Source organism: Prionailurus bengalensis, chromosome B3 (genome assembly GCF_016509475.1).
Source record: "Prionailurus bengalensis isolate Pbe53 chromosome B3, Fcat_Pben_1.1_paternal_pri, whole genome shotgun sequence".
NCBI classification, from domain to species: domain Eukaryota; kingdom Metazoa; phylum Chordata; class Mammalia; order Carnivora; family Felidae; genus Prionailurus; species Prionailurus bengalensis.
The window spans coordinates 29,476,699-29,491,145 of NC_057355.1; the positions used below are offsets into that span (position 1 = coordinate 29,476,699).

Here is a 14,447-nt window from a genome sequence, read left to right on the forward strand (position 1 = left end):
TTAGTCAACCAACCTTTAGGTTTTCTTACTAAGTCATCAAATTACAAAAGACCTGGGAAATGCATGTCACCCAGCTCAGGGTGAATCTAGTTTCAAAAGGTTCACTATCCAGCCTTACTCGTCCGTTCCGATTCCCCAGAAGCATTCAAGAGCTTTTGGTCCAGTGCAGGGCAGATGATTAAATGATTTGCAAGGACTTCTCTACCGAGAAGCTGGATGGGGGAGGGTGGGCCACAGGGATCCTTCCTTTCAACTGCCACAAGAGACTCTGGTTCTGATAGCTGGGATCTATGGGGTCTTTCCAAATGAAAAAGTCACTAACTAAAATGAATATGCAAAGGTGCTTATTCCCAATACGGTAATATGCAGGCAGTCAAATAATCTGTCATTCGAGTTAATTTAATTATCAGACCACATTTAATTATTCAATATAAAATGTAAATAAAGTGAAGGGCTGACAGCACATACTAATTATGTTCATTATAATAATTAGATGGGAAGGGATTTAGAAAGAGTCATGAAATTGCCATAAAATACAAGGAAGTTTTTGATTAAAAAAAACATTTTAATTAGAAACTGCAACCCGATAGAAAACATGATTGGGTCCATCAAGAATAGGGTATTATTTTTATTATCCAGGTTTCTTCCCTGAAGTCATCTTTGGTATCAGGGGGGCTGTCTTTGCAGTTAATAGACTAAATGGTGGCAAATAAAAAGTGCCAATCCTTTATGCAAAGCAGTTACCTAATAAAACAGGCTTAGGCTGCAGCAGGAGTTCAAAATCTCCTGTCTTTTAAAGACACAAGCTGTTTCCCCAGGAGAAAATAAAGGATCCACTGTGCACAAACAGGCCCTGCAAATTAACATGACTGACTAATGATACGGAAGCATTAAATGAATTGAGCATCATAATTTTTCCTCTGAAATTCCTCTGATTTAGAGAATGTGGCATCAGGTTAAGTACATTCACTTTCATAAGAACAGAGAGGTGGAAAGGGCAGGAACTTGACTGCAAGTTGTGAGTTGGGTGTGCCAGTTCTTGGCTTGGCAATTCCTTTCCTCCCTCTGAGCCTCAGTTTTTCCACCTGTAATATGAGGCAGCTGGGCTAGATATTTCAGAGCCTTTCCAGGTGAAGATTCCATGAATCTATGACCTTAAAGGATGAGACCTTAAAGCTGAATTTACCACATCCCCTAGGCAACCACTCACTTGCCAAATTACTGGGGAGATTAGAAAGGGAATTTAGTAAAACAAGTTTTTAGAATGAAATAAACAATCAGCTGTTTAGTTACAGAAAACTCCCTAATTCTACTGGGATATGAGCAGTTATCCTCTTAGTAAGCTTGGGGTTATTTCTCCCCTCCCTAGCCCCTGCCATGCAGCTGGATGGCATGGAGCCCAGCCACGAGCTGGTGAGTGCAGCTCACCCTTTGATGTGGGTGAAACAACTGTAGCTGGAGATGGCTTCACAGAGCAAGGCACCTGACATCTCACCTGTAAGTCTCTGCTTACTGGTTTTGTCAATGGAGCTCCTCTATTAATATGGGGAGCCAGGGTATATGCAGCTTTTAAGGGTTCACTGCCATGGAGTGGACAGGCAGCTAATGAAGCCATCTGGTGCTGACAGGATCCAGAGTAGGGCAAGGAGCATCTGAAAAACCACAAAATGGCTTGGAGTCCTCATGAGATCAGAATGCTCGTCCATCTGTGGTTCTAATCTTACCCTTTAAAATATCACAGACTCCTGGAACTCACAAGGGAGGTCATCTAGAACAATCCACTTCCTTTTTTAAAAAGCATTTTTTATTGTGGTAAAATATATATAACAGAAAACCTACCATTTTAACCATTTTTAAGCCTGCAATTCAGTGGCATTAAGTACATTCACAATATTGTGCACTATCACCACCGTCATTTCCAGAACCAGTATACCTCTTTGTATAGTCAAACATCCTCAAGCCTCAAGAGGGAAAATGATTTAAGATCACACAGCTTGTGGCAGAGTAGGGGTTAGAACCCAGGCCTTCTTTTGCTAGACTGTGTTCAATTTTGTGTTCATAAAACACGCTCATTTATACCATCCCAGGACCTAAAGTTTTCTTTGTATCTTTGTATTTCTTTGTACCATTTCAGGGGACTTATAACCTCTTCAAATCCCGATCCCTTACCTGTATGTGAGGCAGAACTACATCCTGATGTACTTACGTCCTCACTGAAGTGCTAATGAGGTCCAAAAGACACCAGATGGGAAAAACGGTGTCAACGATTTTACAAATATCAGGGGTTATGCTTAGAAACCACATCTCCATAAGATGCAGTGTCTCAGTATTTGACACTTACTATAAGTCTATTGATTTCTGATTTCTCCTCTACTTTTTATCACATTCTTTCTTCTCATAGATTGTTGCTTTTCATTAATTGCCTTGGGGCTGAACTGACTTCTCTGATCTTGCCTCAAATCAGAAGTGGATGTCCAGTTTAATATTCAATCTTTCTGGGAGGCTAGGTGTCAAAATAGAAGATCTGGCTTTTTTCTCTTTTCTAATTTCTTTCTCTTAGTGAGCTCACTTCTCAACAATGATCTCCAAATGCTGCTGTGTCTTCTTCCCCAGATGACAAGCCATAGTGCACTTGTCTCCTGCTTGTGCTGCCTGGTGCTCTCTCTGCCCTTTTAGTCTATTTCCGCTTGCCCCAACGTGCCCAGTCACTGCTCTGTCATGGCATCTCCAAATGCCAGTTCCCCTGACCCCATTTCCCATTCACTCTGGTGAGCCCACAGATACTTAGGAGGTGTGCTTTATCTGTAGGAAAGGATCAGTCTGTGACCTGGCATTGGCAGAAAAACTCTCTGAAATCCCACACAATTCTGAGTTCAGCAAATTCATTACAACAGAGTTGGCTTAAGCAAAAAGTTTCAAACCATCTCCGAATGCGGATATGGTGAAGGAGCTTATCTCTTGCCGTAGAACTGTAACACAGCAAAATACTCTCACATCCACAGATGACCTCTTTACAAGTCCAGTAGATAGTGTCATGATACATAATAAACAACTTAAGTATAAAACAGGAAATTGGAGGTGCCTGGGTGGCTCAGTCGGTTAACTGTCCAACTCTTCATCTCAGCTCAGGTCATGATCTCACAGTTTCATGAGTTTGAGCCTTACATCAGGCTCTGTGCTGACAGCATGGAGCCTGCCTGGGATTCTCTCTCCCCTCTCTGCCCCTCCCCCAAATAAATAAACATTAAAAAATTAGAAAACAAACCAGGAAATTAGTTGTAAACCACAGGCTGTCTACACAGGATAGAGCCCTGCAGCCAAAACGATATTCACAACAGGTGTGTCAACTATACTTCAATATAGATATTCACAAAGAATGGTTTTGATACACAGACAGTGCCTGACTGATGGTTAGACTTATGATTTTTGAATTTTATGAAAGTGATACACATTCAGTAGAAACAGTACTTTGAATTTTTATCTTTTCCCAGGCTACTGATAAGATACTCTCTGGTGATGCTGGGTGGCGGCAGCTCCCAGCTGGCCCCCAGTCAGCCACGCGATCATGAGGGTAAACAACTGATCCACTTAACAACCATTCCCTACCCAGAAACCATTGGGTTTCAGTGAAACCATTGGGTTCACTGCAGTATTCAATGAACTAAATGAGATATTCAACACTGTACTAGAAGACAGGCTTTGTGTTAGACGATTTTACCCAACTGTAGGTTAATGTAAGTATTCCGAGCATCCTGAGAGTAGGCTAGGTGTATTAAGTGCGCTTTCCACTTAAGATATTTTCAACTTCTGATGGGTTTATTGGGGCATAACCCCAGTGTAAGTAAAGGAAGACCTGTAATGTTAAGTGTATAAAGTAGGATATAACAGTATGTATGTACAGTATGATCTCAGCTACGTAAAATATTCATGGAAGGGTGGGGATGTGAAACAGGTGAAGGTGGTCATAGGGTACAAACTTGTAGTTCTAAGATAAATATGTTCTGGGGATGTAGTGTACAGCATGTTGACTAGTACTGTATCACACATACATTTAAAAGTTGCTAAGATCGTGCATCTTAAAAGTTCTTACCATATGAGAAAAAAATTTGTTAACTATGTGAAGTGATGGATGTTAACTAAACTTACTGTGGTATTAATCTTGTATAATATGCACATACCAAATTATCACTTTGTACACTAAAACTGATACAAAGCTGTATGTCAGTTATATCTCAATAAAACTGGAAAAAGTATTCAGAATAAGGACTGTAAGGGAACTTGCCAAAATGCTAACAGTGGCTATCTCAGATGGTGAGAGCAGCTGGTAAGAGACTTATGAACCTGCTGGGCCTGGAAAGGACAATGCATCGCCACCTGGGGGGTGTTAGCAAGGGGAAAGCACTTCCAGAATGTTCCCATGGTGGGAGGGGGAGGTGAAAAAGATCTGTTCTCCTGGCACCAGTGTCTGGAAAAGAGGAACTTTTCTATAAATGACACTTGTTCTGGTCCACATTTTCTATATTTTAACTATGGAATTCTTTCCAGAATGGACTGCATGCTCCTCAACCTTCTTCAAAGGGAATGCAAAGAACATACATTTTGCCTCCATGCTCATTCAAGGTTAGCACTGGGGGCATCCAGATCTTCTCGGAAATAAATACAGGGTTTAGTGTTCCTTTCATCCAGATGGCTGTGGTTTCTGAGTTCTCGGCCCTACCTTATTTTTATTTTTTCTTTCCCCGCTCTCACCTTGAACTTGGCTTTGTCACTATAACCAACTCCTGTCCTTCTCCTGCCCTGGTCTAGTTTGCTGCAGGCTAATAAACCGTTGTTAGAGATGTGCCTAAAATAAAACTTATTAAGCTTGAAGTGAGGGTTAATGGTTGTCCAGAGGCCTTTTTCTCAGCTATAATCCATACAGTTGAGGTTGCAGAAGGTTTTAGATAAATGAGGTTATCAGGAACTACTACTATTTGATGTGTTAGTTATGCCATTACTCTGGTTTTAAAAATGAAGAGAAATAAGGTGCTCATCATCATTATTATTATTTTACGAAATCGGTAACAGTTTTCCCAAGTTCGTAGAGTAGCAGAACCCTATTTACAAATGAAATCTTGCTTGGAAACCACATAATCCAAACAGTTAAAAATAAAACTACTCTGAGTGACTCAAGCGGAAGAAGCCCAAGTCCTGCTTTCTCAGGCCCCCCTCCAACACCACCTAGCACCCCCTAAGCAACTAGAAGCCAAGTGCCAAGAGTGGCTTCAGAAAGCACCCGACTCTAATGCTACGTGCAAAATGACCCGAACTGAAAGATGCACTCTACCTCATCACAATGAAACAAATATATGGACAGAACATCAGAACCTCTGTGGTAAGGGAGTAGATGCTTCTGTGTACTGAATATTTTATTGAAAAAATTTTATTTTTATAACTCTAAGAGGAAGCCTTAGTGCTCATCTAGTGCTGATCAAATCTCTTTGGGTAGAATAAGGCAGAGAGGTGTCCTTGGAGTCTGGTTAAAGGGCCTCACGCAGGACAGATGGGTTCCAGCAGGCTAGCCTGCCTTTTCTCAATCCAATACCTCACACTCTCAGTGTTGGGGGAGCTGCCTGAGGAACTGTCCAGGGCCTCTTACCTGGTTATCTGGGTGGTTGACAGTGAAGTAGCCCACACAGACGATGACCTCATGAAGGAGGCTTTCACAGGAGACTTGGCTGCAGTGGCCCAGTAGAGAGCTGGCGATATGCCGGAATGCAAGGGACAAGCCCTCTGCCCCTACAATAGACTGACAAAGACAAGGAGCAGTTAGAACTCCCCATCCCAGGGACAGGCAGGGCTGCAAATCACAAAGCAAGACTGGACCCTGTGCACTTTCTGCCATGGTGCCGGAAAAACATAGGAAATTTCTAGAGCACTATGCTTGACAGTTCAGTTTAGAGATTCTTGCTCTAATAAGTGACCATAATCAATGTAACATTTAACCTGAAAAGAGACATGGAGAAATACTCTTACTTTGTGGATCAAGACATACTATCCACCTAAAGCATAGTTGTTTATTCCATTTGTAAGAAGTTATTTTTTCCCATGGTACAAATAGTCTCATTGTAGAAAATGTGGAAAAATATAAAAATGCTAAAATTCTCCTGTGAATCTCCTGTTACCATTTAGCTAACTTCTAATACTTTTCTTTTTCTGAAGGAGAAAATATTTTCTTGAACACCGGGGTAAAAATACAATTCTAATTATTTACTTATGTTCAAACAGGAAAGCAATATAAATAACAACTGGTTATTATTCAAATAAACAGCCCTATAAACCCAATGTTCCCAAAAGAATGTAAAAAAACACAACACCCTGACCCCCCCAAAAAAACAAACGATGAAGCCCCCTCAACTATGAGGCTTCTGGGATCCTTTCCCCAGACAGGCAAAGGGCTGTTGTTGGTGGGCGATGCAGGAGGAGAGCCTGGGTCTGTCTGTGCAGCCTGAAGCTTCTATTTAATAAACATGTCAAACAGACAGAGCGACAGGAGGGCAAAGGGGAGAGGCGAAGCCTACAGAATACACTCGCAGCCGACACTGGAATGAAGCACCACTGCTGGCCTGTGGGGAAAGGCAGCGTTTTAAACTCATCTCTTCATTTGAGGTCTTGGTGGCCTTGAACCAGGTCAGATACATAGCAGCTTAGAAGTTTCAGTGAATTCACTTTGCCTAACAGTGGTGAAACACAGTCCTGTTAGTGAGTATTGTGGAAATAAAATTACTGCTAAATTTTAAGAGTGCCTTCTGTCTCAGTTTCATTGCCCTGAGACAAAATGTTTTTCAAGCCCCAAAGAGGTTCAGGAGAGCTCTGCTCCTTTAAATCAAGTAGTGACACCTTCTCAGCTCAGCCCTTATTTAATTAGTTGTGTCCAGCATGCTGTGACCCAGTGCCCTCTGTTTAACCTTCACTGATAAGAGCAGGTCAAGGGGCATGTAAGTTTGAATATAAAAATTAAACCAATTTTTCAAGGAAACTATATTTCCTTTTTAGTCAGAATTAATTGCCAAGTCAGTACATTGATTTGTTTCTTGAGACCACCTTCAATTGTAAAATCTGTCAAAGTGTATGCAATATACAATATCCGGGATCTCAAGGCCATCTGTGCCAATATGAATTCACAGTGAAATCAGACTCTTTGCTGAAGGGGGAAAAATATTTTGACAGCCTTATTAGTATACAATGAAATGGAACAAGCTAAGAAAATAGTCTAGTGGATAACCTTTTGTTACTAGCACATGATGGGTTCCACATAAAACGAGCACACAGGTTCATGGCTTCACACAAGTGTGGAGGGGCACTGGGGAAGCTTCACTCAAAAGTTAACTTTCTGAATCAACATCTGCAAAATGGTTTGGGTAAATTATTTATCTTCAGAAGCTGAGTCAGTCCACATTTTAAAAAAATTTAAAAAAATTTAATGTTTATTTATTTATTTTGAGAGAGAGAGAGTGGGGGGTGGGTAGAGAGAGAGAATGAGCAGAGGAGAGGGAGAGGGAGACAGAGAATCCCAAGCAGGCTCTGCACTGTCAGCACCTGACACAGGACTCAAATCCACGAACTGTGAGATCATGACCTGAGCCAACACCAAGAGTCAGACACTTAACTGACTGGGACACCCAGGTGCCCCCAGTCCACATTTCTTGAGGGCCTACTATTTGCTAGCTAGAACAGTGCCTTTATGTAATCTCATTTAATCCTCACACTTGTGAGGTAGGTGTTTTTAATCTCTATTTTACAGATGAGAAACTGAGCCCATAACGGTTCAAATGACTTCTCTAAGGTCATAAAACTTGGTGGTATAATGGCTTACAGTCACATCAGTCTGACTCCAGATGCAGAAAGGTTTGATGAGGATGCCTATTAGAGCTCTGCATTCTTGTGATGCATTGGGACTCAAATGGTCAACATGTCTTACATTATCCTGTTTAGCAGGTCAGACCATTTATCTCATTTCAATTTTATTCTTCAGTTCCTTTGACCCACACAGGCAATTCATAAACTGTCTCCCATATTTTTTCTTGAGGTCAGATCCATGCTGTACCTAAAATCTCTTTTCCTGTCTTTTATTAACATAGGTCCTAAAAATCTCACTTTTGACATGTAAGTTGTTTTGATGAACTAGAACATGAGTTTCTCTGACCACATTTATCAGAAAAATAGTACTTTTCTCCCAAACTCTCTCAATTGCATTACAATGCAAGTATTGTATATTTGTATTATATTTACTTGAGTATTACATGCTTGATCAGATACCCATCTACATCAATGATATCTGTGTGGACGATTTACTTTAGCTTGCTAAAAAGAGTGCAGTGGTTTAAAAAATGTCTATAAATCTTTGACAGTCCCCCCATTGAGAGGTGGGGCCTAAGCCTTCTCCCCTTGAATCCAGAAGGCTTATAAATGATTTAACCAAGAGCATGGTTGATATATAGCTATATGACTTGTAAGGCAAGGTCCTAAAAATCCATGCAGCTTCTGTTTCTTTTGGAACATTTGTTTTCTGGAAGCTTCCTCTCAGGATACTCACTCAGAACCCAGACACCGTGTCATTTTAAGAAGCCCAAGTCACACAGAAAAGCCACATGTAGTGTTTCTGGCCAACAGTCCTTGGTGAACCTAGTCTTTAAGTCATCCCACGATTTGAACAGGAGAGCGAAGGGGCCTCCAGATAAATTTAGCTTCCAGCTATCTGTGTCAACCTGCCCCCCCCACCTCATTATTTGAGCCTCTTACCTGAAGCCCTATATCAGAGAGTAGTGACAAGCCACCCCTACTGTGGTAAGCCCTGCCTGAATTTTGGACCCAGAGAATCTGTGATCATAATAAAGTGGTTGTTGTAACTAAGTTTTTTTGTTTGGTTTTAAATGCATAAAAGTGACTGGAACAATAAGGTAACCATTAAAGGCTCTGATGCTAGAAATTCTGGGCATGTGGGTCCCTGCACATACTGATGAGGTGTAAGAAAAACACACGTGCTGGACCTTGAGTACTGAAAGGATGGCAGCCAGGGGGAGGCCCCTGTGAGCTTTCCTGGTCCAGGCACCTGTTAAAGAGAAAAGAATACCTGGGAACAGTGTCTGGGAGAGAATGAGAAACAATGATGGCCAAATTGACTAAGATAAAAGAAAACAGGAGGAAAAAAAACAGGAAGAGAGACTTAAGAGTAATATGGAGCTGCATGAAGGACAGAGAGGAAAGAAACAAATGTACTGGAGAATTATCAAGAACCAGCCAGAACAGGACATTCTACTTGGTAGGCAGGGCATTTGATTCTAAGAATGGCTTGAACAGGGGTCACTGGGTGGCTCAGTCAGTTAAGTGTCCGATTCTTGATTTCTGCTCAGGTCCTGATCTCACAGGTTCCTGAGTTTGATCCTCGCATGGGGCTCTCTGCTGAGAGTGCAGGGGCCTGCTTGGGATTCTCTTTCCTTCTCTGTCCCTCTCCTGCTTGCTTGCACTCTCTCTCTCTCAAAATAAATAAATATTACAAAAATAAAATAAAAAACAGAATGGCTTGAACACTCTTGAGTCACTCTGGTATCTTTCCTGCTGCTTTTTCAAGTAGGGGGTACATTTCAGGCTGGATATGGCAAAGAGCTGGAAAGGAAGAATCTTGGTCTTTATGTTAGTTTGACATTTGCTCCAGAAATAAGCTTTTGATTTTTCTAACATTATTGGCAACTGTGCCTAAAGGCCATTCGGGGAGCAGGGCTGGTTGGAGTTCAGTGGTGTTCCTTTTGAGTGAGACTGACCAGGCTGTGAGGTCACAGGGATGGTGTGGGGAGCACATGGATCTGGGATCGGACATTCAAGAGTGACTCATGGAATGGCTGACTTAATACAGATGATTTTGCTTATGATGTGGAGCACCCTGCAGCAGTATAAATACTGGTCAGAAGACCTATAAAACTAGATGCTAAGAGACAGTTTTTAGATATTTTCTTTTCATAATCCCTAGTAACAACGGAAATCACTCTAGTTGGACTAGTTGATGGGTAGACTGCTGGTCTCCATGTTCTGAGGACAAAAACTAGTGTCTCCGGATTTCCAAGCTGTTTCCACACAGAACACAATGGGCCTGGGTCTTCACAAAACACAGATGTTCAACCCAGAGGCAAGAATCACTGGCATTTTCTGGAGCAGATATCTCCTTATTAGGTGTGCCTGTAAACTCTCAGAACTTTACACATTATGTAGTTACCATCTAAGGCTATAGTGTTCAATTGCTTTGGAAACTGAAATGCTTTAACCCTAAACAGGATTCTGTCCTTGTGATGGATAAACTAACTCTACCAAGTTGAAAGCTATTGAGCCCAATGATACAACTTACTCACTAATTTCCTGTTGTGCACAAAATGACAGGAAGACAAGAATTCCACATTTGTCATCAGCTACAAAACAAGTGTTTCGTCTAGTTGGGAATGGCCAAAGACCACCATTTTCATACATTTATATCTCTATAACCTTTTTCCCTTTCTCCCTCTGAGCAAAGCAATTCATCTAAATTATGGGTTCATCATCTGCCAAGTTTGTTCCTTTTTTAATGAAATCACTTGACAGTTAATAAACTGAAAGAGAAAGTCTACTCCTTGGGGCGTGCTCTGTTCCAAAGGTTCAGTGTTTTTGAAAATTAAATTTCCCACATGAAAAAAAAATCTATTTCTAAGCTGACAGTCTGGTATTACAGCATAAAGCAATTTTTCTTTCTTTTGCTATAAAAACTTAATTTATGGGGGTGTGCACGTATAACTATACATACACTTTACACCGGACACAAATCAGTTAAATCATCCACAGAAAGTCATTATCAATCAAAACAATTTATCTAACTTTGGTTCTGTTTATGTAAGACTTTCCTTAACATTTAAAAGTTGATGGGATAATAATGCCTTTCTATGAAGAAATCAACACAGAAGATTTACTAGTAGCAGAGTGACACAGATTTGGGGAAATCAGAAAATCATAGGTGCCAGTCCTGGCATAGCCACGTGTAACCTTGGGCAAATAACTGCTAGCTTTTCCATCTGCAAAATGGGTGTAATATTTTGCAGGGCGATGATGAGAATAAATGAGAAAGCATATGTAGAGTATCTAAAATAGTTCCCAGATGACAGTAGCTTAATAAATGATGTATATTGTGATTTCCTTTACTGTAGTTTACTCCTAATGTCCCAATCCAGGAGGGGAACCTCACATCATTATCTACACTAAAATATTAACTCTTGGTTGGTTAACACCATCACTAACCAATGCTTGGTACCTGGAAAGCAGGCAGATCAAGAGCTGCAAAACTGTTGAAGAACTGTAAGCTCTGAATGGCCACTTGGACTGTGTTCTGAGTGTAACTCTCCTTGGGACTGGCTGTACTGGGGTCCGAGATGGTGCCGTGGAAGAGGACACAGTAGAGCATGTGCAGAACTCCAGCCAGGTCTGTGGCTTGAAGAGCAGCGGTCAGTCCTGTGGGATCCTGGCGATTATTGTCAAATACGCTGTTTGACCTGACAAAGAAACATTCAACTCTTTAAAAGAAATCTACTTAAAGGATGTTAGCATTTTTATAGGTCAGATGGAACAAGACAAGCAGACCGTTAAAAGCAAACCATCTGAGTTGTATAATAAGGTAACAAGAAACCTCAAGGAATAAATGCAGCCTTCCTCTGCCCGAGAGCACAGTGGCTTGCCCTTTTCTCCCCCTGGGAGACCTGCTCACTGTTGCAGCAGCAGCAGCAGCAGCAAATGAGCAATGTGCAGCCAGTGCTGAGCTTGCCACCCACCCTCCCTGTCCTCTGCAGCCTAGGAAGGCTCACTTTGCTTAGAGTCTACATCTGGGCAAACTGGACAGAGTCCATTAGAGCTACTGGGACTCAGAAGTCAGAAATCCCATAGTTTCTTTTCTGGATACACAAAGGGAATCTTTTCAGGGGAGACAGCTACCAGGAAAATGAGGCCTCAAAAAAAAGGGCTCTGTAATGTGTTGGTATACTGTGGTGGGGAGGAGACAGTTCACCTGCTTTTGAAAGCACGGTTCATCATCAAGGAATATTGGCAGGACAGGTTGTAGGCGCCAGACTCCCAAGAACAAGCAAGTGCTGGATTAGCTTTATACAAATCACCATGAAGTCAGCTTAATAACTCGCAAGCAGTGCCGTGGGTGAACAAGAAGCAACAGCAATGGCAAATGAGCTCCTAAAATTAATAGTAAAGCCAGCAAGGGTTTGCTAAATCTACCTCACTCCTGAATCAGGTCTATACGAAGCATCCAGTGACCAAGAGCCTGCAGTTTTACTAAATGTGGCTGCCAAGCATTCGTTCACTTTTTTTTTTAAAGAAACTGCACCCAAATTTCTCTCTGAGGAACTACCTCTCTCTCTTATAACCAGCGTGCTTTAGGTGGGGCTCCTCCCCCATTCACTCTGACTCAAGGACCTAAGGTAATAAAAGACACAGTTTATTCTTCTGGCTGTTCAGTATGGCTCAGGGATGGCACACATCACAGTGGAGGGAGATTCTTTTGCTGAAATGCTTGGAAAAAAGCCCTCACTTTTTCTCCATTGGGTCTGAATCTGAGAAGATGTAAGGTTTGCAGCTGCTATAGCCACTTCTGTACAAATCCTCAGTCCTCTCCATGCTATTCCAAGTGGGCCACATGTCTTGTTTCACAGACATAATTTTCTCTCAGGAAGAGAGGTTACAAGTCCCTGTTTAGTGTCTTCCTTTACCGTACTCTTCCCTATTTTTAACATGAATACAGGTGCCCACCATGTCCACCTTCACAGCTTCTTTTTTGTTGCTCCTTTCAGATGGAATCTGGAATGTGAGAGGGGCATTATTAAAGATCTATGCTTATCTCATTAGCCTAGAAACACTGAAGACATGCTGCTAATAAAGGGCACCTGGGTGACACAGTTGGTTAAGTGCCCGACTCTTGATCTCAGCTAAGGTCATGATCTCACAGTTTGTGGGTTCAAGCCCCTCATCGTGCTCTGTGCTGATGGTGTGGAGCTTGCTTGGGATTCTGTCCCTCCTTCATTCTCCCCTTCCCCTGCTGTGCTCTCTCTCTTTCAAAATGAATAAATTAAAAAAAAGAAAAAAAGAGATGCCACCAATTAAATAAGAATGTGGAAGTGCTGGCTGGAAAGTTTCTAGTATCTTTTCTAGTTTTCTAATTCATAACTTGTTTTTTCCAAACGGATTATTTTTTTCATTTTGATTTGCTACTAGTTTCATCAAAGAAGAGTTTTATTCATAGCCATGGTAAGTATTTACTTCTTGAACGTGCATTATTTCTGATATTGTTAAGGATGTGAGATGACATTATATACCTTATTCTCTTCTCAAGAAAGCAGCTCTCTTAGTTTCCTAAGAGAAATTACTGTCCTTTCATTGTCCGGTAACAGGATCTGCTGAATTCACTCACGTATTTTACCTCACCTCACTCTTCATTTTTCATGGTTGGTAGTGAAGGTATTAATCCCCTTCACTCCACACATGAAGAGTCGTTGAGATGTTTTAGGTCATACACATTTGTCAGTGGAAAAAGCAGGATACCACAAGGACTTTTGACTCTTTAAACCCAATGCTTTGTCTGGGGACCAAAGCATCCAGGCTAAACAGGAGTGACCTCTTCTTTTCTCTCCATCCCTTTTCTTAAGTCAAATCTCAGGGGTGTTAACTGAACACTGTGAAAGTACATGGAGACTGTAATGTAATCTCATATGATCATGGAGAGATACTTTTTGTCTTATGGGACTCAATACAAACACAAAGTTGAGAAACGATGTTTATTTGCTCTTAGGCACATCTAGACCTTTACACGAACTGTTAGCTTATGTCAGTTGGCTCTTCCTTGCTTTCTTCCATTGTAGCCGTAAGAACTTGGGGTCAGACCCTGACTAGAGGCATGAGTAGAGATTAATATGTCTGACTTTATTACATAGGTTCCAAAAAGGGGTCTGTGCTTGTTTAACACTGATTGCCTTTTAGAACCAATGGCAAGTCAGAAGACATTTCTTCCTAAAGTTAATTTCCAACAGTCTTTTGGAGCCTTGGGAATGAGTGACATCATTGCTGGTGACAACAGTTTTACTGCTCTGTGATTCAGAATGCTGGCCTTCCCCTTACTGCCTGTGTGGTTTTTAAACTGATTATCAGCATATTCAAATGAGATACTCAGAAATATAACTTTGTCATTTAAAACAATTTGTCATACTTAATCTTTCTAAACTTTTAAATGACACGAATTCACTGCTATTACTTCTTCAAGAGAACAATGCAGATAAGAAAAAAGTGAAGGTCATCAGACTACTTCTTTCTTCCTCTCTCCATCCCATTATTTCATAAACTATGAAACAACACATCCCAGGTACTCTTGCAACATTCTCCTGATGAAATAAACATGT

The 14,447-nt window shown here is 41.2% G+C and overlaps 1 protein-coding gene across 3 annotated transcripts in view; it reads right to left on the bottom strand.

Annotated features, from left to right (window-relative positions):
- The window catches only part of SCAPER (S-phase cyclin A associated protein in the ER), a 535,605-nt gene that overhangs the window by 25,889 nt on the left and 495,269 nt on the right, over positions 1–14,447 (bottom strand). For all 3 annotated transcript variants that reach the window (XM_043554938.1, XM_043554936.1, XM_043554937.1), the window contains exons 28-29: positions 11,309–11,546; positions 5,639–5,788 (exon numbers count right to left, since the gene is read on the bottom strand). In XM_043554938.1, coding sequence (XP_043410873.1) covers positions 5,639–5,788; positions 11,309–11,546 — 388 coding nt within the window. The remainder of the gene's footprint in view (positions 1–5,638; positions 5,789–11,308; positions 11,547–14,447) is intronic.